Source organism: Amphiura filiformis, chromosome 19, assembly GCF_039555335.1.
Source record: "Amphiura filiformis chromosome 19, Afil_fr2py, whole genome shotgun sequence".
In the NCBI taxonomy this organism is placed as follows: Eukaryota; Metazoa; Echinodermata; class Ophiuroidea; order Amphilepidida; family Amphiuridae; genus Amphiura; species Amphiura filiformis.
Genome location: NC_092646.1, coordinates 24,174,010 through 24,200,489, shown reverse-complemented (window position 1 = coordinate 24,200,489; position 26,480 = coordinate 24,174,010). Strand labels below are relative to the sequence as shown.

Here is a 26,480-nt window from a genome sequence, read left to right as displayed (position 1 = left end):
TCACCTTTACATATCGTTGGGTGTTTTTTCTAGTGTTATTGGTTAAAAGTAAAGTACTTTTATTGAAATATTGCAAATGGCAGCTATTTCATTCTACTGCACTTACGATAGTGTTGCACTCTGCCGACGAATTAGGAAGCACATCACCACTTGTTTAGCTGACCAGGGGGGCTGAGTCGATTACGATTCGGATCCTGTTACAATGGTAAATACTTACTTGGTATATCCCAATGCTGTTTTGTTTGCTAATTCATACATACCGTAAAACCCCGTCTACAAGTATATATAGTGTTTTTTATAAAAGCTTAATTAATTCGAAGCAAGCGTTAATATACCAATACAATAGATCGGTCTTAAAATAATACTTGTTTGTATATGCTTGGATCCGTAATTTATTTGCTCAAACTCCATAATGGCGACTGGATTAATGTAGCTTTCATCAGAAGCACACTATATGCTTGTAGACAGGGTTTTACGGTATATGCGTCAATCAAACAGACTCCTCTGGACTTGCATGAGAAGTTACATAAAAGGGCAAGAAGTAAAAGGAGAGAACCATTTTTATAAATAAGGAAGATCTACATAATAAATTAACATCCAACTTACATTCCGTGGTATGGAGAAGGACTCCTTGATCTCGACTTTCTCCTCACACGTGGTGGCGTTCTTGATGGTGATCTTGAGCGTGAACGTCTCTGGAATGACGCAGCTGGTGGTGACATAGAGCCGCGTCTCTGATAGAATGGTGATGTTGATCTGGATCTCCTGCGCATCTGTTGTGGCGGAGGCGGTGAGCGTGATCTGGATCGGGAGTCTCTCTGGTAAGGTGGCGATGCTGATCGGGATCGTGACCTGAAACACCAATCACAAAAATGGATTTATTTTTGTTTCAAGTTCGTACCTCAAATTTGCCTGAGGAAGAGCCTGCTAGAAGATATCACACCACCAAGTAAATCCCCATAGAGATATGTACTAAATTCGCCTGAAGAAAACATCATTTTTTCTTCGCAAGAGCGACTCGGTTCTTAGCGACAGCTATGATGGTTGAAATTAGCCCTAGCCTGATCCCTCTGACTGGGAAAAAATATAGGTTGACCATCATTATTTTTTACGACTGGCCCTCGAAGTCTATGATGTCTGGGAATTACCTAATTTACCTCCAAAATCATGCCAGTGTTTCTGTACAGAAACGACTGCTTTTATCATTAAAAAATACTCGATCTCTCCCATCTGTGGTACACTTGCAGGATTTGATATTACTAATCCATTCCAAATTTAGCCAAAGTTATGTAAATTTCTACTCATTTTAATGCTTACTTTAGGCTATGCAAGGTTTTTTCTGAGAAATGCATTCAGGACGCACGACCGTATAATACTATTTGGTGGTGTGAAATCAGAAGGTATGTTCTCTACATACCTCCTCACAGCAAAGAGAGACCTGGATGCCCAGGCACATCCTATTTATTCTACATCCAATGTGTGCTGGGGCACGATTCACTCAAAAACAGATAAAATTTGATTTTGATTTTTTGGATATGATATTTAATTTGATTGCAATACTTGTACACGTTACATGCATTGGGCTATTCCATTTAAAATCCACACTCCCCCTGCACAGCGTCATCATCCCTATATCTTCGTGTCAAAAATTGCCTTGATAGTAAGATGAATCCTCTCATTTTTCAACAGCTACACATGGCGATTTTGTTCGAGATAGGCCGAGCGACTCAGGCTAAGCATACCATTTTACACACGATATGAGATTCCACAGAGCCTGCCACACAGTTTCTATTCTATGTTTTTACGATTTGCGCATGATCAGTATCCCATATGATATTTCTATTACAAGAAAATTTGATTTGTTGTCAGGTAAATCCCAGGTTTTATTTTTAATACACTAACTGGAAATTAAATACACTAATTAGCGGGGACCGGTATTTTGCTGTGGATATATTTTACTGCATTTTATAAGTAACAATTTTGATCTTCAAAATAAAAATTGTGATATATTCAACTGTTTGAGAATTCCAATTCTATAAAGGAACACATGTATTAGAAAATTAAATCACAAGTCATACAATACACACTATATGCCACTTTCTTTATCTGCGTCAATAATAGAATATCAATTTCAATCGAATTGAATACATCGCTCCATTTTGAGTTTGTAGTTCACCACTGAGCTATCTAGCGGTCGATTGCTAGCCAATCAGATAGAACTCATTTTCTTTCGTTCGGTGAAATACCACTCGCCCGTCGCTCACCAACAGAGTATTAAGTTTATATTTATAATATAGGGTGTCGACACTGTGCCCTGTGGAAGATTTGGGAATATGAGTATGAATTTCAAATGGAATTAGCACATTAGGCAGCTTCATTTTAATTCCATACACCCTCTGAGAAAGATTTAACCTGAATCTTCAACAGAGGGAGGGGAGTTTCAAATGGAGCAGCCTAAAATGTTCATACAATCTGAAATTCATACTCCTCCAGTAGAAGATATTACTAAAATCTTCCACAGGGGTAGTGTTGATTTTAAATGGAATAGTGCATTGTCTTATGCTCTGCTGGGGTCAAGTGTTAAGACCATCTCCTTCCGATATTTGAGAACAGAAAATTGCACAATTATACCTGTATCTTCGTCTCGGTGATGGTGACCTCTTTGGTGACCTCTGTGATCTTTGAGGTAATTGCCAGCCAGGCGGTGGGGTCCTTGGTATTGGGGATCTCCTTGATGGAGGAGGTGAAGAACGTCTCAGCGGTGACTGGCGACGATACTGTGGTGGCGATGCCGATCTAGACCTAGACCGAGAGGGCGGTGATCTTGAACGTGATCTTGAACGTGACCTAGAGCGCCCTCTTCTACCACGTGGGGAACGACTTCTTTGAGCCTGTCTTTCTTTCTTCATTTTGGAGTATTTCTGTTTAGCTTTGAAGAATTCAAAGAGCCCGTTCTGTTCCCAGCCATCACTGTATTACATGGAAAAAGCAAAATAATATAAATATTAATGTTTATACAAAGTTAACATTGTTGTAAAATTACACAAACTGAACCACAATTATTGGTGCTTGTGTTTTCTGATGTTAAAAGATAAAAGTAATGAGTTCATGGTAATCATTTTAAAAAGAAATCATCATGAATAATGAAAAGCATGCGATGACAAAAAAAACCTTATTTAACAGCTTTAAAATGAATCAACCATAAATTTGCCACTTCTTCTGTGTTCTACTACATCCAGCAGTAGAACAAGAAACATATTCCAATTTCTTTTTTCAAATTTTAACTAAAATTATACAGTTCGGTTACTTAAGGTTAAACAAAGTGTTGAAGGGCTTTACCTCCAGAAAAAATATATTATTACCTTATACGTAAGAAAATATGTCTACTTATCATGTGAAATAAAAAATCCGGAAAAAATGTGTGAAAATGTGTTTTTAGCCTATTTTTTAGCTCTTGTCAAGCACTATTATTCGATTTGTTTACAAGCGCCAAGCAACTGTCGTCTAGGAGAGTGATTGACATCTTTATTATTAGAGAAGAATGGAATCTGTATAGTTCATGAATATTCATGTAGTATTTATACAACCTGTATCCCAGCCATTTTGCTTAGCTATCATAATCGTTCATATAAGACGCCCATATGATCCATGGTGTTAAACTGATATTCAGCAACTTTATATCTCTCGATCTTTGCGATCCGAAATATTGAATTTCAACTTTAGGCACATCTCTAGCAAGATAATTAAATACCTGTCACAAATATAGGTCTTGAAATGTTACTTGCAACGTTAAAAATGTGAATAGAGAACAAATCAGGTTCAAACATGCTTCAAAAAATATGAAAGTAATTGTCAACGCCTACTACCAGAATAGCGGAAGAGGGCAGACTTCATAAGGGAGTGTTCATAATATATTTTAGTGGGGACAAAGAATTTGAAACTTATTTCGGGAAATTTCCTGGGTTTTTGGTTTTGTTTTTTATTTTATCTTCCTGTTCGGTGTTTGGTTGGCACATTTTCGGGCATTTTCATGCACTTCACAGGAGTTTTTTCGTGGCTTCTCTGTAGCTGTCGTGTGTCTTTTTCCCCACGTACAGGGTATAAATAATAAATGAATAATAATATATGAAAAAAGAATCTGGAACTTCAACGTAAAAAAAACAAAACAAAAACAAGACAAACTGTACCCTGCTAAAAATATCAACCCCTATCCTCTCTGAGAATAAAAATAATAAGACTCCAACCTCACCTGCAAAAAAATTTTTTTTCGGGGGATAATTTGGGATAAGTTCGGGCCTATTTTATTGCGACAATTTTCCAAATCTATAAGGTGAAATACGATTGTCGTGGGGATGTGCGGCAGATTTGGGGTGCATTTTCAGCCATTTAGTTTAGACTCTGTTGCATTTTTAGCCATGATTTTATTGACCCTCAGTGTCTTGAAAATTAGGTTTAAGAATGGTATTTTTCAATGATTTTCTCGAAAAAGTAAAAATTTGCGAAAACTTTCAGTCCAAAAGTTGATACAATTTTGGGTCTGTTTTATTCAAATTTGGTTTAAAATCGCACCGTAGTTTTTCGAGTCACAGCCTCACATCCTTACCCAAACCAACTTGAGAAGGTTCCCCGGGTGTGTGCAAATTTGCAATTTATAGGCCTACACTCATCATTTAAGCCTAAAATCAAAGTGTTAATACCATTAACACTACCATGGCCCGCTTTTGTCGTGATGACTGGCTTCCAAAATGTAGGCCTATTTTAAATTATAAATCTGGTCCCGCTTAGAGGTGTGTTTTTACCCGGAGGTCTCTCCCTCGGGTTCGTGGATGTGCCACAGTTTTGGAGTAGGCCTACCTTTTCAACGACTATGATGGGTGGGTTTACAGCGAAGACCAACTTTTGGGCGCATTTTGGCAAAAGTGCCCTTAAAAAGCGCCAAATTAGGCCAAATGTGGGTGACTTTGATCCCCATGGTACAAATGTTTTGAAGAGACCGCCCGAGGTGTTATAAAAAAAAATGGTCGGGCCTGCTAAAAACCTCCCGGAATCAAGCATGGGTAGGCATACCAAAATGCCTTGAGACCCCCCCCCCCCCCAACCCAGCGCCGGGACCTCCATGACATGATATTCTCCGCGAGTCCACCAGAAAATATAAAAATATAACATTTTGATAGGCCTACTAGACCTAGGCCTATATTTGTCTGTAAACCTTTCTTGTAGTTGTAGGCTACCGCGTATGTCTACCGTGATGACAGTAGCGTAGCTGCCGGGGGGGCAATTGCAAAAAATGCCTATTTGGGGCCCCGCCCCCCAGCGCAAAGGGAAAAGGAGGGAAAGAGGGGGGGGAGAGGGAAAAAGAGAGGGTGAGAGGAGGGCAGAGAGATGGGGAATCAACGATATGCAATAGGCCTACAGCTCAATAGGCCTACCATATACGATTATTTTCAATAAGCCTGGCAAAAATTGTCTATTTGGGCCCCCGCCCCCAGTGGGAAATTTGGTGGATTTGGGCCCCTCAAAAAATCCCAGCTACGCCGCTGCGTGATGATGTTGCAAAGTTGCGGAAGTTCATTCATAAATTTCCCTTTTCCACTCGTCAACAACCCGGGACAACAACAGGCCAGCACGCAGCGCTGCAGTAGCTAATCCCGAGCTAATCAGAGACATGTGCGTTTCTCTTTCAATGTACGCTTCAAATAATTATGCTCTCGGCGCCACAAGTATGATAATGGAAAATATTTATAATGAACACTCCCTTATTTAGCCACACCTCAGTTCCTTTCTCGGGTTGCCTGGTATATCAGCAAAATCCTACACCTATCGCCTTCCCTTGGTAAAATCCCTGATAAAAACTCGTGATATTGAAATTGAATTTCCGCAGCGCCAGAACTTCCGTCATTCTAGCATCATGGATGGATATGCAGTGGCGCCGCTAGGGGTGGGGGGCAGTATTTCCACCAATATTTTTTCTTTCTCACCCAGTTTTTAGGCAAAATCCCCACAATTATGTAATTTTCCACTTTTTTGCGGCAATTTAGTGCAAAATGATGATTTCAAGTGCCCGTCTCAAATTCACTTCCCCCCCATGCCCCTTGAAAAAAATTCTGGTTCCGCCACTACGGGTATGGCCATAGCTAGGGGCTTTCCCACCCACCCCCAGTTGCCCTTGGTTATGCTGGACGTCTGAGAAACTTAGAGCTTGTTCAATTCCACCAATTTTAGAAATTTTAAAGGTATATACAGTGTATATAGGATCACAGTCAAATAAAATATCGTAGGCCTAATAATTTTACCAATGACATTTATTGAGCTGCTCCTATGGTTTAATATTGATATTATATAATTGAGCTCCTTGTCAAGCTCCTGAGTACAGTGACTAACTGAGCTCCCGCTATTTTCAGAAATGAAGGCCTGGCCTTAAATGAATAGGCCCTAATTAGGATTGAGGCAGCCTTTTGTTTCATTTTACAGAACTTTTTTTTAATCCCCAAAAATTAGTGGGTTTTTTTAATGGGGAGTAGGCTTTTAAAACGAAATTCAAATTTGGCAATATTTTCCATTGCTTAACGAATTGATCTGCGTGAAAATGCCTAAACATGTGGCCAGAGCGGGATGAGTGGTATAAAAATCTTAACTTGTTAGAAAGGACGTAGGCTTATGGGGTTGTATGAGGTTGTGGATCACGAAATGCCCCTTTAATGTGTGCTAGGTAAAGTCATTCTTCCTCCCTTTCGACATGCCAAAATTTATTCCCTCCCCGGCCCGGCTTGCCAAAAATTGCTTTCTCGAAGGCTGTGCAATCAGTAGGCCTACCGGTATTAGCCTACTAATTATAAGCCAAAATTTCCAAGCGACTCGCTAAAAATCGCTTGCCTCCCGTCTCGAAAAAAAAAAAATCGCTTGTCCGCACCCCCTGGACTGCCAAATTTGTGTGGCCCCTCCCCCTTGGCCTGCCAAAACTGTGCCCCACCCCCTTTGCATAGGCCTAGGCCTATATGCCAATTTTTTGGGATCCCCAATTTCCATACCCATACCTTAAACCTGTTGCAAGCGCAGCAAGCATGAAAATGTGCACATTTTTTTTCGCGCTCTAACTACCCCCCCCCACATTTTCCCTCCCATGCACCAGGTTCATTGGCGCTAGATTTTAAGCTAGAAAATACCTAAATATTTTAAAATCCAAACTCGGCAACACCACTTTATCGGGCAAATAGAGCCCGTCGATAACGTAAACAGCGTGTTTAAAAAAAAAATGAGAGTGTCACTTTTGTCCAAAAAAATTTGAATTTTGGCCTTGAGCAGCGACAATCAGAGGTAAGAAAAACACAGTATGACGCAGCTTGAAATATAGAATCACTATATCAATTTTGAAGTTTGTACTTCAAAGCACGAATAAACGAGGTGAAATGGTTCTAAAAAAATTGATTTCGCTGTATCTTTTTATCGCGAAACTAGACAATTTGACAGCAGCGAGTCGGAAAAATAGCAAATATCTCAATTTTCTGCTATCGAAATAAAATTTAAATAGCACCTGCATATAGAAGAGGGTTTATAGAAATAATGTAGGTCAGAATTTTGTCTATGAAATCGTGCACGGAATTGTTATTACTGGTTACAAAAGCGACATACAAGTGGAGGCCATTTTACTTCAAATTCGCAAACATGTAAGCTTACTAAAACAAATCGAGACAAGCAATATCAAGAATGAATATGCACATTCTTTTATTGACTTGTTTGTAATGTGCGTAGTAGTTCCCAACAAAATCGCCACTTCCACTGAGAAATTATGGCCGTGTTCCCAAAAATCTTGATGCTCCGGATATTGAAAAAAAATTGAAATGTTTGAAAAGTACATTTCTTTTTGAGCCAAGTGGAAAATTCAAGCATAATAATAACCAGTACACTTTCAGCTTTTAGGCGTAGTTTATGTTTTTCTCTCTCGATATTTATTTCCAGAAATAGATAATTTTAAAGGGGGCTACATGCAGTCTCATTCTGGATCGATCATTACAAAGTTTAGTATAACCTTAAGGTCTTCACAACAAAGGTTTGTAAAGAACAAAGGTTTGTATATTACAAAGAATAAGCAAATAAGGTCATCCCAGAAATGTGCAAATAACATGACACAAAACTATACAGCTGACAAGGTCATCTTACTCCACCACCATACAAAGTAAGAGGTTCATTGGTTAATGTGTGTAAGCTGCAGAGTGGATAAATGGGATTATACTCAGCTCAGTACAATAATGTCAATGCCGTACCTATTTCTTGGTGCATCTCTTGAAGGAGGAGCATAAAACGCTTCTACTGCGGCTAATAATCTCTCACTTGGTGGCTGCGGTGGCGGTAATCTGATATCATCTGGGTCTAATGGGTCATACTCGGTATCTTCAAGCTAAAAAAACATTGCCAAGAACAAAAACGTTAGAGAGCAAGAGAGAAGATTAAGGCACAGAGATAGTTGGTAAGTGCAATAGCTGCCCTATGAACATCTGGCAATTTACCCACAGTATAATGTACTCATCTGCATGGCAGCTACGCATGGAAGCTACACATGGCAGCTATTGCACTTAACCAACTTCTGGCACTGAGCAGTCGATATATTGTACTCTATTCTCTACAATTTGTTTCACATAGTAACTTTAACTACAAGTTATTTTTCCATTCAACTTCTGGTAAATATAAAAAATGCTACGAAATTTTGGTTCTCGTTCTCTATTGGAGATAACTGAATTGGGAAAAGAACGCACTATGCCCAAGGCCTCTGCCAGTGGCGTTGCCGGGGGAAAATGGGAGGCAAATTTCCCCCAGTCAGAACTTTTCCCCCCCAGTTGACCCCAGTAAAAACACAAAAATACAAAAAAATTTCCACTTGATTTTGCCCCCCTAAAATTCACTTTGTCCCCCCGAAAAAATTCCTGGCGCAGACACTGGCCTCTGCACACTTTACAGATTGTTCCTGATCAAGGTGGCTCAAGAAAACCATTTATCATCAAACAGGGACTGGCTGCTATAGAATGGCACGCTAAACATCCTACAGTATAAACTATCACAGCCAACATCAGCGAGTTTTGTACTGGTAATGCCAAGACAACCAGCAGTCATTACTTGACCTGAATCTCAAACTGGCTCAATTTTCACAAGAGCAAACCAATACCACTTCAGGGCCTACCAATCATGTCATCAAGCACCAGAAGCCAACCGGTATCAATTGAACCAGACTGTTTGATGCCGGGGGTACTCAGTACAAATGGCCATATGGGGATGTGCCGCAAACATGGGTGGCATTTGCAGCCTTCTGGTATATCAATGGCCCCTTTTTCCAATTTTGGTATATGGATGGGTCCTTTAAAAAATGTTTTTTGGAAAATAGCCCAATTTTACCTCATTGTAGCAAAACATTTTGAAATTTCCACAAAATTTGGGAGAAAAGTTGTAAAAATCAAGACAATTTGTGTTAGATTTGGCCGAAAATTTTGAATTTTGGTATATCGATGGGTTGAAATTTCTTGAAAAATTGGTATATATTTATGAGTCCACTTTCAAATTCTCAGCGGCACACTCCTACCCAAACCAAACTAGAGTTTCCCCCAGGGGATTGATACCCTTCAATTTAAACCCACCCTATTCGCTTACCTTAACAAGTGGTGCCATTAATCCAGCGGGCAAGTCATAGTATGGTACCTTTGGCATCAGTGACGGGTCATTTGGATCGGGTGGTCCCGGCATAGGCATAGGGGGACCAGCATGCATGGGAGGAGGGGGGAAATCTGGTGGAAACCCAGGGGGTGGTCTGCTGAAATCTACCGGCATTGGAGGGGAATGTGCGGGGGGAAATTGGGAGGGGGACCATGAGGAGGTCCTGGTGGTGGTCCTGGTGGCCCTGGTGGCATACCTGGGAAATTAATCAAACATAAAAAGAAAAAAAAGGAAAAGAAATAAAAGTTTGAGTTATTTCAGCCGCTTTTAAGAGACAGAATGATAGTACAAGAGTTACAACACAAAATGTGATATAATTCATTTCTGCCTTGTGTATATGCTGGTCACTCTAGTCTTATCTAAATCTTAACAGAAATAGGCCAAAACCACAAATATCTCACTAATTGATTACTGCCGTTAGTGTTATACATGTATGCACAGACTACCACAGACAAAGTACTAACAGTCAAAGTCTCAGCATCACCTGATAATAAGGGTCGATCGTTCCATGAAGTGCGCCAGACTTAACTGCTACGCACATACCACGTTTTTTACCGCCTTTTGCGTAAACGAGAAGATATGTAGACAGAAAGGCACGCAACGCTAGCGTGATTGTTAGACACGCACAATTGAACGATCGGCCCTCATGTGAGAATTCACAACATGGAAAGCACAGGGACTTGTGATTTGTCCGAGGTAGTCTGTGGTTATATAACTTACCAATTTAGTGTGTGGATTTCTGTTTTGAATGGACATAAATATTTGACTATACACATTCACCCTAATTAGTTCCTTCCTCTCATGAAAGTATAACATATTACATAATTATATACATCACAAAGCATATGATATACAGCTAACAACATACAAAGCTATCAGTATAACTGCTTTTGGTGACATTTTCTCTGGCTTTATAAACTGAGCTCAAAAAGAAACTTATAATTTTTCACAAGGTCATATCTTAAAATCCTGTCCATCAAATTGAACCAAAATTACACACAGATTTACTTCAATACTTTACTCTTAACACATGTCAGTAACCAAGCAGTTATCCAACTGACACAACAGCAAAATACACTGACATGGGACAGCTTCCTGGACCACATTCACAGCCCAGCCCTGTTTCATGAAAAAAGTGTATAAAAAGCAGAAAGCAGCACCGTTTTGTCATCTGTGCAAGGATCTTGTGTGCATTCTCACAGATTTTTTGTCCTGGGTGCCAAATGTTGGGCTGTGAAAGTGAAGGAAGCCCAGGAAGCTGTCCCAAGGCAGTGCATTTTGCTGTTGTGTCAGTTGGACAACTGTTTGGTTACTGACATGTGTTTTGAGTAGAGTATTAAGGTAATCCTGTGTGTAATTTTGGTTCATTTTGATTGACAGTATTTTAAGATATGACCTTGTCATTCACAAGTTAAGATATGACCTTGTCATTCAAAAGTTTCTTTTTGAGCTCAGTTTAGATTGGAAAAGCAACTAGCCAATAAATTGATTTGGCAAAACAAATGGGCTATTCCAGTTCAAATCCACACTACCGACTAGTACCTCTGTGGTAGATGTTAGAAATATATTCCACATGGGGAGTATGTACTTCATATGTAATTCGTCAGGGTTATGCAATTGGAAAGCCATACTCTCAATGTATTATGACCATACCTATATCATCCACAAGTAGAGTGAGTATTTCAAATGGAAATTATCCAATTGTCTATTCTATTCAAAACTCATACTCCCTCTGTAGAAGGTTTTATAGCTAACTCTTCCACAGGGGTAGTGTGGATTTTAAACGGAATAGCCCAATTTGTATGTCTCAAAGATGCCACATATGTGTTTGTTTTGTGGTAGGAATTCAGGTCACCACATTTAAAGTTCACACCCCTGTGTGGAAGATTAGGGTCATGTCTTCCATAGGGGGTGTATGAATTTCAACTGGAATAGCCATTGTTAGCAGTTGAATTGATGGCAACTCAACCTCAAGTTGCTCTGTCCGGGATTTTTGCCACCAACAGATTGAACAGATGGCATATAGCATTTGCACAATTGCTACCAGTGTGCGATCACACCAGTGGCTTGTCACTTTTCTGACAGAACAAGAAGACAACGCCATCAAAAATCAAAATGTTATGCTGGTAGTGGCCAGTGGCGGCACCAGGATTATTTTTTTTTTTTGGGGGAGGAAAGATGAATTTCAGGGTTTTTTTTTTACTGAAGTGCGAGTTCTGACTGGGGAATCCCCCCTTTGGTGCCGCCACTGGTAGTGACAGCTTATAATAATAATACACCCGTTTGGAATTAGTTCCGTCCGACTCCCTAAAAAAATTTAGTATAAGCATATATCTTTAATATGAACTATGTATATATACCACTTTGGTGTGAAAAATAATATCAAAGATTTTTTTTTTAATTTGGACATTTTCCATGCAAAAACAATAACTGCAATTAGGGTTAATAGATAGCACCATTTTTGCATAAATTATTTTATATTTGAACTTTTTGATGATGGTAGGATATATTCTGAAAATGATTAATAAGAGAGAGATCCTACCACGACTTTCCTCTCCCGGGCAGACTGCAACACAAAACACAGAACATCTTTTAACGGTGAATTTTAGACACATGTTGGTAGCTTGTGTGATACAAAGCAAGCCATTTAAGTGAAAAAGCCAAATTTTAAGTGAATTGTGGTGATTCAAAAGGACATAACTGATGCTGAGTAAGATAACAGTCTCATTAAATAATATGAGAGAAGTAAAAATGCTGACAAACGAGCAAAGAGGAAGCGAAAGACGGAAAGCGATGGATAGGATAGAGAGTGATTAATACAAACAGAGAAGAGAAGAAAGATAAAGGATAGGAGAGAAATAGTCTCCTCTGTTGACCGTCACTCCACACAAATCCTCTGCCAAATTATTTTTTCACATTTTTTTAAAATTTTTATGTCTAGCATGACAGGACAGGCAAGTGTAGCCAACAATAGGGCTTATTACACTGATCGGACAACATCTTTTATCAGGGGCCGCAGAGATTTGTACCCGGGACCTCTCGTACCAAAGGCAAAGACCTTAACCAGTGTGCCACGCTGCTCCTTATTTAAATAGGAGCAGCGTGTGTGGGGGATGCATGTGTGTCAGACTGGGGAGAGAGAGATAAAGTGAAAGAGATATAAAAGCTAGAGAGAGAGGGCAAGAGAGAAGATGAAAGCACAGAGATAGAAAATGTGACCGAGAAAGATACAACCAAAACAAGTGCACAAAAAGTTTTTCACACTTAATACAACAACAATGATTTCTTAAACTAAATTACAAACAAAAGTTGTCGATAGATGGAGAAATTGTTCTGCATAGTTTCAGTGGTGGAGCCACGTGGGGAGAATGCCCACCTGTTAGAACTTTTGCCCCCCTGTTGCCCCACCAGTAAAAACCAAAAATTACGAAAATTTCCACTTTTTGCAGCAATTTTATGCATTTTACGATTTTGCCCCCCTGAAATTCACTTTACTCCCCAATGCCCCCCCCCCCCCGAAAAAATTCCTGGAGCCGCCACTGCTTAGTTTGATACCTTGTACAGCATGTTGTGACTTTATTTGGATATTTCTTCCATCAGGGTGATTCCCGCTACCTTTTGTAACAAGCTCATTACAACGGGACAGAATAACGCTCTCTTTCAAATCAATGTAAAATTTTTCACTTTTGAAATACCTGTTTCCTATTTAAACAGAAGTTGGGGAAAGCAAGTTGCATCAAGATTTCAAAATACAAAGAACAAAATCTACCAGCCACTTTATTCGGTAATTTAGTTTTAGTGTCTTAAGAAATCACTTTTGTTTTAAGTATTATATGCAGTATATATTGATATCTTATAATTAGAACAGATGTAGGCCCAAACCAACAGGCAATAAATATTAAAATTTCAGTTCAAGTGTGATAATGAATTAAGTCAACAAAGAACAAAACAAAACTAAACAAAAACAAAAAAAAACATAGAAAACTAGAAATGCATCAATTTGAACAATGTTTGAAACAACTACCAGTTTGTCACCTATAATTTAATTTTAAGTAATATTTTCCATATGTGTACATCCATATCAAAACGATGCACTTGTCGGCTGCTACATGTGTCTCATTTCACATAATACAGGCATGAGACTGCACTTTCCTAAAAAAACTGAAAAAAAAACTGAAAATCGGCGTGAAATTGGGCAAAAAGTACCAAAAACAGGCTGAAATTAAATAAAGTTGCGGAAATTTTGACTATAAAAAAACCTGAATTCAGTTTTTAAACTGAACATTCTCATGCCTGATAATAACTAAGAATAAATACCAGACTCATATCAAGTGTAGGTCACTTTAAATCATCCCCACGTCAAATTGAATAAGAAATGTTATCTGTATTCCTAAACCATGTGACTTGGGATGATTTGAAGTGACCTCCTCAATTATGTGAAATGAGACACATGTAGCAGCCGACAAGTGCATCGTTTTGATATGGATGTACACATATAATGTTTTCTCTAATGTAACCCTTTTGAGCTGAACTACACTTGCTGGAAGAGAAGATCGGTACTTGTTTACATAGCGTAAACACCAAAGTGGGGTCTGACTGGCTAATTTAATCGTCCAGGGGTCCACTTGTATTTCAAATTGTATATCACCCGCATACTAAAAAAAACAAGTAAAAAGGGCCTTTTTCAGGGGCGGCCGCGATACACAAGCATGGTATCGAAAACAGCAATGGTACTGAGAACAGCAAACAGGGCGCTCAAGAAGGGAACACAAAGCTCCCTGAATATTGCGCATTAACAGGGCGCACACATCGATCAGAGCAAGAGAGTGCCGTTCTTTTCTGAAAGCCAATAGCCCAATATTTTCATATTCACATGTGATCAGCTCCAACGAAATGATCATAAAGTCAAGCAAGTTGGTTGTTTTGTTTGTTGTGCAAGACAATCAAGCCTTGAAATAAGGATTTCGGAACCAGGAGCAATTGTACTATAATTTAACAATAAATTGCTCCTGGTCTATGTCTTTGTGTGTAATTTTCCAACAGAAGCAGGAGCATTTTGCCAATCACCAGGCACAAATTTGCGCTTTTGCTCCCCTTAATATCATGCCAGGAGGACACAAAACTACCAACTCGCGACTTTACCCTCGCTTTGTGGGAGCATGCCACAAATACTTATTTCTTTTAATATTTTCAAATTCAATTTTATAACCAAGAATGATGCTCTTTCAGAAAAGCAAATTATTTGTTTTACATTGGGCCCTTATAGCAAAAAGCAATTGATTCACTGAACAACTAATGCTCTCCTCTTTAAATATATGTAAATAAGTAGATTAGTAAAATAAATAACAAGTAAAAATTATTATTTTTTTTAACATTGAAGGTTAAACCACATTTAACACGATTTTGATGTCCTGTGTTTGACAAAAATCAATGTACAGGTGACACTGGTGAGGCTTGTACTCACTCGTCAATGCAGGCCTGCCCAGAGTCATTATTTGTGTCACACTCAACTCTCAAGTTCACTGATTTCATTATCAAACCCACTCATAGTAAATCATACTGTTTTTAACCGATGAATGTGAATACTATGCAGTCTTTTACGGGAATGCAACTAATTTGTCTTCACCATAATCCTGTCACTTTTATACCACAAATTCAGTGCAAATTACAAATTTAATTTAAGTGTTTTAAGGTGACTGTTGGTCTCAGAAATGCATCAAGTAAAAAGATTGTAATTTTTCATTATTCACACAAGATATACAAAAATATACATTTCTTGAAAGGAATAGAATCAAGGAATCATCACAAAACACATTTTTTAAATTTTTTTTTCACACAGTATAACAATGCTAACTTGTTCAAAATGTGGTCCTAGCGTGTTTTTGGAAAAAAATCACAAAAATCTTGCTGTTTTTTTCCCAGGGAGTATAACAATGTTTACTTGTTCAAAATTTGGTCTTTGTGTGTTTTTTAATCTAGAGACTCCATTCTTGAGACTTTTTGACTTTGGCTACAAAATGACATGTTCAGTGAAAAAAAAATCATATTTTTTCCTTATTTGGTTGATACTTGAAAAAGTCTGTGTTTATATTTAGATTCCTAAATATGTATACTTTCATACATTATGAATTTGGCATACAGCCTTTGGTGACTTCATCTTACGCATGCATTATTTTTGAATTAGATTACAAGGGATCAATGCTTTACCTATACAGTGCAGTATATCAATTTTTTAACGGTTATCATAGTTAACCCTATGTGCCGCCATCTTTTGATTATTTATTACCCTGTTATCATCTGATCTGCGTTTAAAATTGATATGCTGCCCTCTAATATGTAAAGCATTGATCCCTTGTTCTCTAATTAAAAAATAATGCGTGCGTAACATGAATTTACATGTACCAACAACCGAATCTGGATTCAGCTGTCTGCCGAATTCATAACGATAGGTCGTGCGTTAAGAATTTACAGCACTTTTATTTGATGCATTTCTGACACTTGACAGCCCTTTACAGTTAGCATGCCTACCATTACCACTGTGGTGATATTGGTCACTATTATCAGGCCCGTGATAAAATGCTGCAAAACATGCAAAATACGTCAAAAACTTGTTAATTTCTTGATCCAAATAGAACATGTATCTATTTAACTTTGGTTCTAGAGGAATATCCCATATCCATTTGTGTGTCACATGCATGTCTCACCTTTTTGCGGGACAGTCTTGAGCTCATGACCAACTGGTGGAAAACCGTTGGACTTATTAATTGAATTTCATAAACAGCTCAGGCAAAATTAACCGTAGGTCACACTTTTTTACCCTGAATTTAGACATTTCAATCATCTCAACATACTTTTAATAAATCGTTTCCGAGTTTGATTGACAAGTGATGTCAGATGCAAACTGCTATTTTTAATTCCATCTCTGATTATATCATAGAAGTTTAGCACACCTCTTCATATCAACTGCTCAGTGCCAGAAGTGGGTAAGTGCAATAGCTGCCATGTGAACATTTGGGCAATTTACACACAGTATATTGTACTCATCTAACACTAGGCCTGGCATTTTCGGGTAATTTTGTACCCGGTACCCGCCGCATTTTTGGGTGGGTAACGGGTACCAAATTGCAAAAAAAAAAAAAAAAAAAAAAAAATATAAAATCGATATTTTGTATTCATGTCATACTCTATTAATGATTTCAAAATGCATTCATTCAAATCATTAATAGAGTATGACATGAATACAAATTATCAATTTTCATATTAAAAATACAAAACATCTTGAAAATTTTTTTTTTAGGTCAACCATGAATGATCCTAGCATTTAGGTCTAGGTCCAGGGACACTACAAAACCGAAAAAATAAAAAACTTAAAAACCCGACCGAAAATGCCAGCCTTATCTAACACATGGGAGCTATTACAGTTTTACACTTAACCACTTTTGGCACTGAGCAGTTGATATGAAGAGGTGTGCTAAACTTAATTTAAAATAGCAGTTTGCATCTGACATCACTTGTCAATCAAACTCGGAAACGATTTATTAAAAGTATGTCGAGATGATTGAAATTTCTAAATTCAGGGTAAAAAAGTGTGACCTACGGTTAATTTTGCCCCTTCAAACATACAAACCATATCAAAAGTTATTTCTTAGTAATTAATAGGAAACATTCTTTCCTGAAAGCACCATGTCAACAACAATGCCTTAAAAAGTGCCTTTTGCCTTCTAAAACTACCTGAATTTTTTGCCATCTTCTGGGATTCTTTTTCTCTGCTGAAGGCACCAGATGAATTAAACTTCCTTTTACACGCTTCTAACCAACCACTGACAGTGGGAGTTGATTCAGCCTTAGATTATACTCAATTTTATATTCAACAGAGCACTTTCAAAGCGCAACCGGTGTCGTCTGCATGCGCAGTTGTTATTGCTCTGAAGATATTTAGTTGCTAGTGATGTAAACAAAGGGGTTTAACTTGACCCAGTCTGGCAACCTTGTGATGCCCAAGACAAAAGGGGGTGCAACATTGTATGTGATGTCATCAACTCCTGTGGCGTCATTGGAGGTGTCTCAACATCACTAGCAATCAGGAGTGTGTTTCTTTTTTATTTGGGACCACGATGAAAGAACCTCTTTCCAGATAAATATTTTTCCTTTTTTCGCTACTGATAGAATATAAAATATCAACTTACCTGGTTGGAAAGGAGGAGGAGGCATGTTCAGGTTGGGAAATCCTGGGGGTGGTACACTTGGATCAAATTTGGGCAAAAAGTGTTCGGGTGGCTGGCCTGGTGGTGGTGGTGGACCTAGACAAAAAATAAGAAAACAAAAATTTAAAAGTTCTGACGTTTCTTTGCGATACCAAGGATGAATCACACAGGCTGTCTGTAAAAGCAGGATTGAGAGACAATGGGCTATTCCAGTTAAAATCCACACACCCTTATGGAAGACATGACCTTAATCTTCCACGCAGAGAGTGCAACTTTCAAATGGAGCCACCCATTCAGTGTCGTCTGCTCCAAAATAGGTTTTTCCAGTTGAAATCCATACACCCCCTATGGAAGACATGACCTTCATCTCCCACACAGGGAGTGTGAATTTCAAATGGAGCCACCCATTCAATGTTGTCTGCTCCAAAATGGGTTATTCCAGTTGAAATCCATACACCCCCTATGGAAGACATGACTTTAATTTTCCACACAGGGAGTGTGAATTTCAAATGGATTCACCCATTCAGTGTCGTCTGCTCCAAAATGGGCTTTTCCAGTTAAAATCCATATACCCCTATGGAAAACATGACCTTAAACTCCCACACAGGGGGTGTAGATTTCAAATGGAGTCACCCATTCAGGTAACCCCATTTGAAATTCACACTCCCTGTGTGGAAGATTAAAGACATGTCTTCTGTAAGGGGTGTATGGATTTCAACTGGAATAGCCTATTTGCTCTTCATCAGCTATCCTTATAGCTCCACATCTGAGAGAGATTTTTAGCTCCTCTTTGTAAATCCCTGTCTTTAGTTTGTTTTGGTAATTTGTCCAAATGGCTTTTTTTTTAATTTCAAAATTCAGTCACTGGAAGCACTAGACTATTCCAGCTAAAATCCATACACCCAGCAGACATGACCTTAATCTTTCACACAGGGAATGTGAAATTCAAATCAGGTTACCTTACATAGTGGATGATTCCATTTAAAATCTTCACCCCCCTGTGTAGGAGATTAAGGTCATGTCTTTCATACAGGTATAGGGGTTTCAACCAGAACAGCCCAAGATCTGGGAATCACATTGGACAATCACATGTTTTTCATTTTCAGACTTCTCACTTGAGAAAAAGTGGCAGTCAAGATTGTGTACCAAATCGGATAGCGTGTTTGGCTTGTACAAATATCACGGAAACAGTTGCTTAACCCCATGAGAACTACCTGCCGATTGGCCACAATGAACATTGTGTCCCATTTTGAACCAATCAAGGAGTGTATTAATCAGATCATCTGCAAATGCAAGTTTGACCATAAATAGTTTAAAGCCCAGTCATGATTGGCAATTGAAATGAGCATTTCAAGTTATCAACCAATCAGAAATGCTGTTAGATAATTCTACACACTAGCCCATCATATAATACCTGTGAGGAGCTGAGTAGGAGGCATCCCAGAAAATGGTGGTGGACCTGTAGATGCAAGCATATATGAAAAGTGATCACAACATAACACACTGACAAACCATTAATAGACAAGTTTATCATTATGTTAGAATCATTAGGCCAAAATTTTTTTTTTTAAATTTGCGTTGAATGTGCTAGTAAAACAGTGGTTAGTATAAATTTAAAGAAAGAAAATGTAAAGAAAATATAATGAACAGTATAACATGCAGAACTATTCAAGAGTTCAACCAGTAAAGTGATGTGTGTTTTGACTTATTTACCAGTCTTCAAATTGTCAGTTTCAAGTGCAATTATCTGTAAAAAAAAAAAATCCGACCTACCGACCCAACTGTTTCATAAGCCGCTATGGACAAACAAACATATTTTTTTTGGCCTTATGTCAGAATCATTATGTTAGAGTAAAATATTTTGGAATGTTATGAAAACTTTTTATACCCTTTATATAATCCAACATGTAACCATTTTCTGGCAACCTTTTCTAAGTTTTGGGATTAATATCGAAAAGCGTTTGCTGGGAAACACTGAATATTGTTTATTTCTGTGCGACATTTATTTTTGCGCTTTTCACGTTCCAAGCTGCTAACGTGAAAATAACATCTAACGAATATATTCCTTTTGTGTATAGGTCAATGTAAGGAAACATTAACCATGCTGAATTCCGCCTAAATTTGTCATGCCTAAAATTATATCATGAGAAAAATTCATCCAATTTTATCATTTTTATGTTTTCAAAATAAATAGCCTACAGAAATATGCCAATGCGGCTACAGTCCGAGTGGTGAACTAATCGGCAAGCTAGGTTATGTACAAAGGTATAGGATGCAAGATGCTGAAAACATCAATAATAGTTGCAAACTGGATTTGAACTGTTCATGTGACAAAAGTTTTTTTCATATCAGCCTTTAAATGTTGACCTTTGAACTAATAAAACATACCTTGTGGTGGTACAGCCACACTAGTCGGCGCTGACACAACAGCCGCTGGGTGTTGCTGTACGCTCACGGTAGGCACAGTTACCGATGGTGCTGATGCAACTACTACAGCTGGAGGGGGTGGGGCACTGGTGACGACCAAAACCTGTTGTGGTGGAGGAACTGTCACTGTAGATTGCACTGTCACAATCTGCTGCTGCTGTGGCTGTTGCTGAGATGTTACAGCGACTGTGGAAAGCAAAGAGTATTACACTCTATTCATCTTTGGTGAAATTCTAATTTTGTTAATTCTTTTGTAAAAATTATGAAATAATAGAGACATTGCGATTTTTCAAGCGTGTACGTGGCACGTCACGTTTTCAGCGCGTTTTCGCGTACATGTCTGGTGTTGAATATGGCTAGCCTCTGTTCCAGACTGGATTGTGCTCATTCGTCACGATGGAGAACAAGAAAGTCAGAATAAAGACTATAATATTTGCTCAATATCTAACAGCTTCTAACCTAAGTCGATAGAGGGCACAGTGATTGAAAAATAACAGTGAGCTGAGACTCTGCCTAAATTCAAACAGACCGCTTTTGATTTTGATTAAAATTTTGACCTTCATGCTGATTAAACCTAATTGTTTTTTGTGCTCCCCAAATAATATAGTTGCCCCAAAACATATATTTTGGTAGATTAAAGATCACTACATACATACATCATGACTTTATTTTCAAAATGAGACTTATTCGTCCTGAAAATTGGGTGCGTTGCATGGACTTAGACATGAGGTAAAATCAGCATATTTCAACGTAGCATCTGCGTTTTTATTCTACGTTGGAATCCAAAATGCAAATCGCAATGTAATTTTTTTAACGCAAAGTATCACACACATTTCAATGGGCAATCTCTGCATGTGAATATTGCGTTTAAATTTAGTCCCTTTTTAACACATCGCTAGTACCTTTATTATAATGATTTGTTACAAACAAAAAGGATCATAATAATAATTAGACTTTCCTTCATATGTTCATTATCTTTGACTGTCTTTAATATATTGGGAAATGGACAAATTTTGTGAATTTTCAACAATGTACCTACGCCGATTTCGCACGTGGAATATCTTCAAAAATAGCTAAATACGTGACCTCGCTTCGATACAGGAGAGTGGTTTTGAATAGATCAACGTCGTCCGATGTCTACGTTTGGAAATCGCAATGTCTCTATAATATATTACTAACAACTGTCAGGAATTTTAAAGCTATAGTTTGATCAGCTCGTAATTGACGGGCCTTATATCATTGCGGATTAATATCAAAGAATTGGCCTGTAACATCTTCCCAAAAGCATCAAAGTATTAATTCAAGTCCTATACTTTATCTACTTTCTTTATCAGTCACAATATAGACCAGGCAGGTCAAGTAGGCTATATCACTGATAACATGGCTCTACTTTTCGGCGTAGTGGTATAAGTGGGATAAATTATCCCACTTATTATCTTGGCTGATTAACTGTGGTTCTATGGGGAATTTAAAATCTTAATAAGACTTCAATTCAAAATTTCTCTTGTTCTACATGCACAATGAATTTGGCTGATTCCAATTAGGTGTAAGTTGGGACATGTGTACTACAAATATGCCAAAAATCAGGTTTGAAAAAAATTAACCCAATTCGTCGGTCGCAACACATAGTGGAGTTGAGTGATTTTTCCAAATTTCTGTTTCACATAGTAACAAAGGTTTAGAGCCAGCTATATTCAATAACAGTTATTCCTTTTTAACTATTAAAGATCTACAATCCCGGTCAAAATTGTTCAAACACTTTAACATGAGTGCTGCAAATATGCCCCCCATTCCCCCCGATCAATGTTGGTAGTTGTTTATTTGGCCATGCACCCTTAGGGCTCATATTGAAATACCCTACCACGTTTTCACACAGAAAGAAGGCAGGATTCCCCACGCTAAGTGCGCGCTTCAGGAAAGCTCGGTCATAAAACGGATGGATTATATGCATCAGTGATACACCCTGCCCAGGATTTTAACAAAAGAAGGCTAGCACAGGAAAGCTGCAGGATAGCGCACACCTTCCTGTGTAAGGGAATTTCAATATGAGCCCTTAGAGACATCCAACATTGATTGGTGGGGAAGGGGGAGGGTTGTAGTAGTAGGAACGGTTTAAAACTTTACATCAAAGAAAGTTAAATTTCAGTATGTTAATTATAACTAAAATACCAGTCAAAACAATCAAACTTTTACACAAGTGTTCGAACGACTTATGGCCGGGATTGTAGTTTAAGAGTTTGAACCTTAAACTTCAATTTCAAATGGAATCGGGCCACTGAGCGAGAACAGTGGAGGAGTATTGACTTCGTTATTAGTAACATATTCTTCAAACACATTGTTCTCTCCTTCATATATGACACTATGTGTTGCGACTGACAAATTCATTGTAAAAGATTGTACATTACGGCTTTGATCTAAGATACTCTCATTAAATCCCTACCTTGTTGCTGCTGCTGCTGATGCTGCTGTATTTGCTGCTGATTTTGCAGCAAGATTTTCTCCATGTGGGCAACAAATTCATCATGTTGTTTCTGTAGATTCTGCATTTTGGTGTTGATGTCCGTTTGTATCTTTTGAACAGCGACTTTGGAATCTTCTATTTGAGATGCCTGAAATGAAATGAAATACAATACAAATCTTATGATTTTAGCACAGCCATCATTTGTGTGGAATTTAAGGTCTAACATAAATTGCTATATGGTGTAACCCAACCGATCCTAAAATAGGCCCTGCCCTAGACTTTTTTTTTTTTATCATGAACAATGGACGTTATAGCACACATCAACATGGCTGCACCCAGTACAAGTAGCAATGCATTATTTCCTGTGTCAAGGCTAGTCCTACCAATGTGGATCCATTTTATTGATTTATCTTTCTAGATGATGTACTATGTGAAATTGTAAGCACTGGTATACATGACTACTTGGGCTTAAATGGCTTAGGAAGCTTGACCACTAGCCAAGCTTCGAGAAATCGGACCACTGAGACTTACTTGGAATGCAGATAGAGATGTGGCAGGGCTCTCCAAATCCTTGATCACATTGTCAGCAAAGTAATTGTTGGTCTTCCATAAATTCAGCACCTGTAAGCAATGCAAGGAAAAAAAGGTACCATTAAAAAAACCCATCTCACATCATGAGATCTTAATCAATTAAGGGGGTACTACACCCCTCGATAAATTTCTGTCTATTTTTGCATTTTTCTCAAAAACTATGAACACAGTGGTAACAAAAGTTATGTATATTATAGGGGCAAGGAATCCAATTACTACACTGGAATTTCAGTGACCCAAGACAAGCGGTTAGATTATTTATGATAAGAAATAAGGTACCGCTAGGATGTACCTCGTTTCCTATCATATATACTGAACCGCTTGTCTTGAGTCGCTGAAATTTCAGTGTACTAATTGGATTCCTTGCCCCAATAATATACATTACTTTTGTTACCAATGTGTTATTATTTTTGAGAAAAATGCAAAATAGTCACAAATTTACCACAGGGTGTAGTACCCCTTAATCAATCACTGGCACTTACAGAGTGCCAAAACCAAAATGAATTTCCACTTTAAGGACCTTAGTAGGTACTAAAAACTATGTACATAAGCAAAGAAATATGTGTACATCCATATCAAAAGCGATGCACTTGTCGGCTGCTACATATGTCTCATTTCACATAATAGCTAGGAATAAATACCACACTCATCTCAAGCAGAGATCAGTTCAAATCATCACCAAGTCACATGGTTAAGGAATGTTCTATATATTCCCAAACCATGTGACTTATTAGGGATGATTTGAAGTGACCTCCACTTGAGATGAGTCTGGTATTTGTTCCTAGCTATTATGTGAAATGAGATACATGTAGCAGCCGACAAGTGCATCGTTTTGATATGGATGTACACATATAATAATCATTTTAAGAAAACAATACATGTAAAATATAATGCTGCAGTAATTTAAAGCAAAAATGTTATTGGTTGTAGGATATTATGAAAATATGAAATTTTAACAGTTTCTTGAATGTGTCTCAGAGAAGTTTGATGTGATCTGGCATATGGTTCCTAATGTGGGGACCATGACATGAAAATGAATCGGTTGGTCGTAACGGTTGTGTGTACAGTGTTGAGCGTAAAGTTCAACAAATTGGGGTGCCTATGAAGATGTAGAATGGTGCCTACTGAATTTTGTTTTTGATTGACATCAAGTCTTATTTAGCTTGATTGCATCGCATATTGCTGGACACACTTCCCCCGTACTCCCATAAAATACCCTTTTTGGTTTAGACCATCGCTTACCTTATCTAATTTCTGTCTTTGTTCCTCATCAGCACTGATATGTGTAGAACAGAAAATAGGCACCACAATATCAGCTAACGCAAGCTGCAGCTCTTCAGCACCACGTCTCACACTGCAAAAGTAACAAATAGATACGTCAAAGTGCATATTAATACAATCGTCATTAATGTACCCACTGTAATTAATAGCTGGGTGGTTACCAGCCATGTGATACAGTGTGGTGAGACTCAGTTTGAATTGTATGGTGCCATTACTGTGTCAAGTGGTTATTTCATCTTTGAAAGCCAGGGAGGGCGAGATGGCTGAGCGGTCTAAGGCGCTGAGCCGTCGGCCGGGATAATACATTCTGCGTGGGTTCAAGCCTTGGGCTTGCCTTTGGTAAGAATTCATTAACCTATCCCCTGAAAGTGTGAAGCAGTCTCTGCTTCGAAGCAGTATAGAATATAATTGTAGAATTCCTCTCGCCCCCATACACTACGTAGCACATGCAGATATATGTAGTGTATGAACGGTGTATCGAGGTTCGGAAAGTTACATAAAGCTGGTGGTCCCGTGTACAGGAAGAGTCAAATCCTGTGCACGTTAAGTGTCAGAGCTATTCGAAAGAGAAGGGGGACCATCCCTGGTTCTGATATCTGTATAATCACCTCCTCTAAGTTCCAGAGGACTTCCAGTTTAGCTCAAATGAGCTGCTATAGGAAGTACTAGAAAGGAAAGGAAAGGAAAGGAAAGACAAGGCGGTTCTCGAACCACGAGTCTCGCCTGCTTTTGTGACCGCCTGCTTTTGCGATAACTGTTGGTAGAGAGGTAAATGAATTTGGCGGTTATCGGCTGGGCACGATTATCTAGCCGATGGTAACTGTACCCACCAAGTTTCATGCCCATGCAACAGTTTTTACTAATATGACCTCAGATGACCCCTGGTGGCCCTGAAATGACCTTCTAAAATTTTGGCTCTAAATGTTGACTGTACCCCTCGTGCTAAGTTTCATGCCCATCGACAGGTTTTACTAATTAGACCTCAGATGACCCATGGTGGCCTCGAAATGACCTTCCAAAAAATTTGGCTTTAAATGTTGACTGTACCCATCAAGTTTCATGCCCATACAAGTTTTTACTAATTTGTCCTCAGATGACCCCTGGTGACTCCGAAATTACCTTCCAAATATTTGGTTTTAAATGTTGACTGTACCCACCAAGTTGCATGACCATACGACAGTTCTTACTAATTTGACCTCAGATGACCCTGGTGACCCCGAAATGACCTTCCAAAATTTGGCTTTAAATGTTGACTGTACCCACCAAGTTTCATGCCCATCCGACAGTTTTACTAATTTGACCTCAGATGACCCTGGTAACCTCAAAATGACCTTCCAAAAATTTGGCTTTAAATGTTGACTGTACCCACCAAGTTTCATGTCCATCCAACAGTTTTTACTAATTTGACCTCAGATGCCCCCGAAATGACCTTCCAAAAATTTGGCTTGAAATGTTGACTGTACCCACCAAGTTTCATGTCCATACGACAGTTTTACTAATTTGACCTCAGATGACCCTGGTGACCCCAAAATGACCTTCCAAAATTTGGCTTTAAATGATGACTGTACCCACCAAGTTTCATGCCCATACGACAGTTTTTACGAATTTGACCTCAGATGACCCCTGGTGACCCCAAAATGAACTTCCAAAAATTGGCTTGAAATGTTGACTGTACCCATCAAGTTTCATGCCCATACGAGTTTTTAATAACTTGACCTCAGATGACCCCTGAGTGACCTCGGATGACCCCGTAATGACATTCCAAAAATTTGGCAACACCAAAGAACTATTTCATCAAAGTAATAAATCAAAACAGA

General features: G+C 38.5%; 1 protein-coding gene across 1 annotated transcript in view; it reads right to left on the bottom strand.

Annotated features, from left to right (window-relative positions):
* The window catches only part of LOC140141090 (calcium homeostasis endoplasmic reticulum protein-like), a 43,346-nt gene that overhangs the window by 5,295 nt on the left and 11,571 nt on the right, over positions 1–26,480 (bottom strand). Inside the window, 13 exon segments of the mRNA XM_072162867.1 lie at positions 607–852; positions 2,632–2,970; positions 8,262–8,395; positions 9,637–9,819; positions 9,822–9,895; positions 12,242–12,265; positions 16,228–16,278; positions 17,886–17,999; positions 19,318–19,362; positions 20,292–20,516; positions 22,771–22,939; positions 23,323–23,412; positions 24,625–24,736. Coding sequence (XP_072018968.1) covers positions 607–852; positions 2,632–2,970; positions 8,262–8,395; positions 9,637–9,819; positions 9,822–9,895; positions 12,242–12,265; positions 16,228–16,278; positions 17,886–17,999; positions 19,318–19,362; positions 20,292–20,516; positions 22,771–22,939; positions 23,323–23,412; positions 24,625–24,736 — 1,806 coding nt within the window.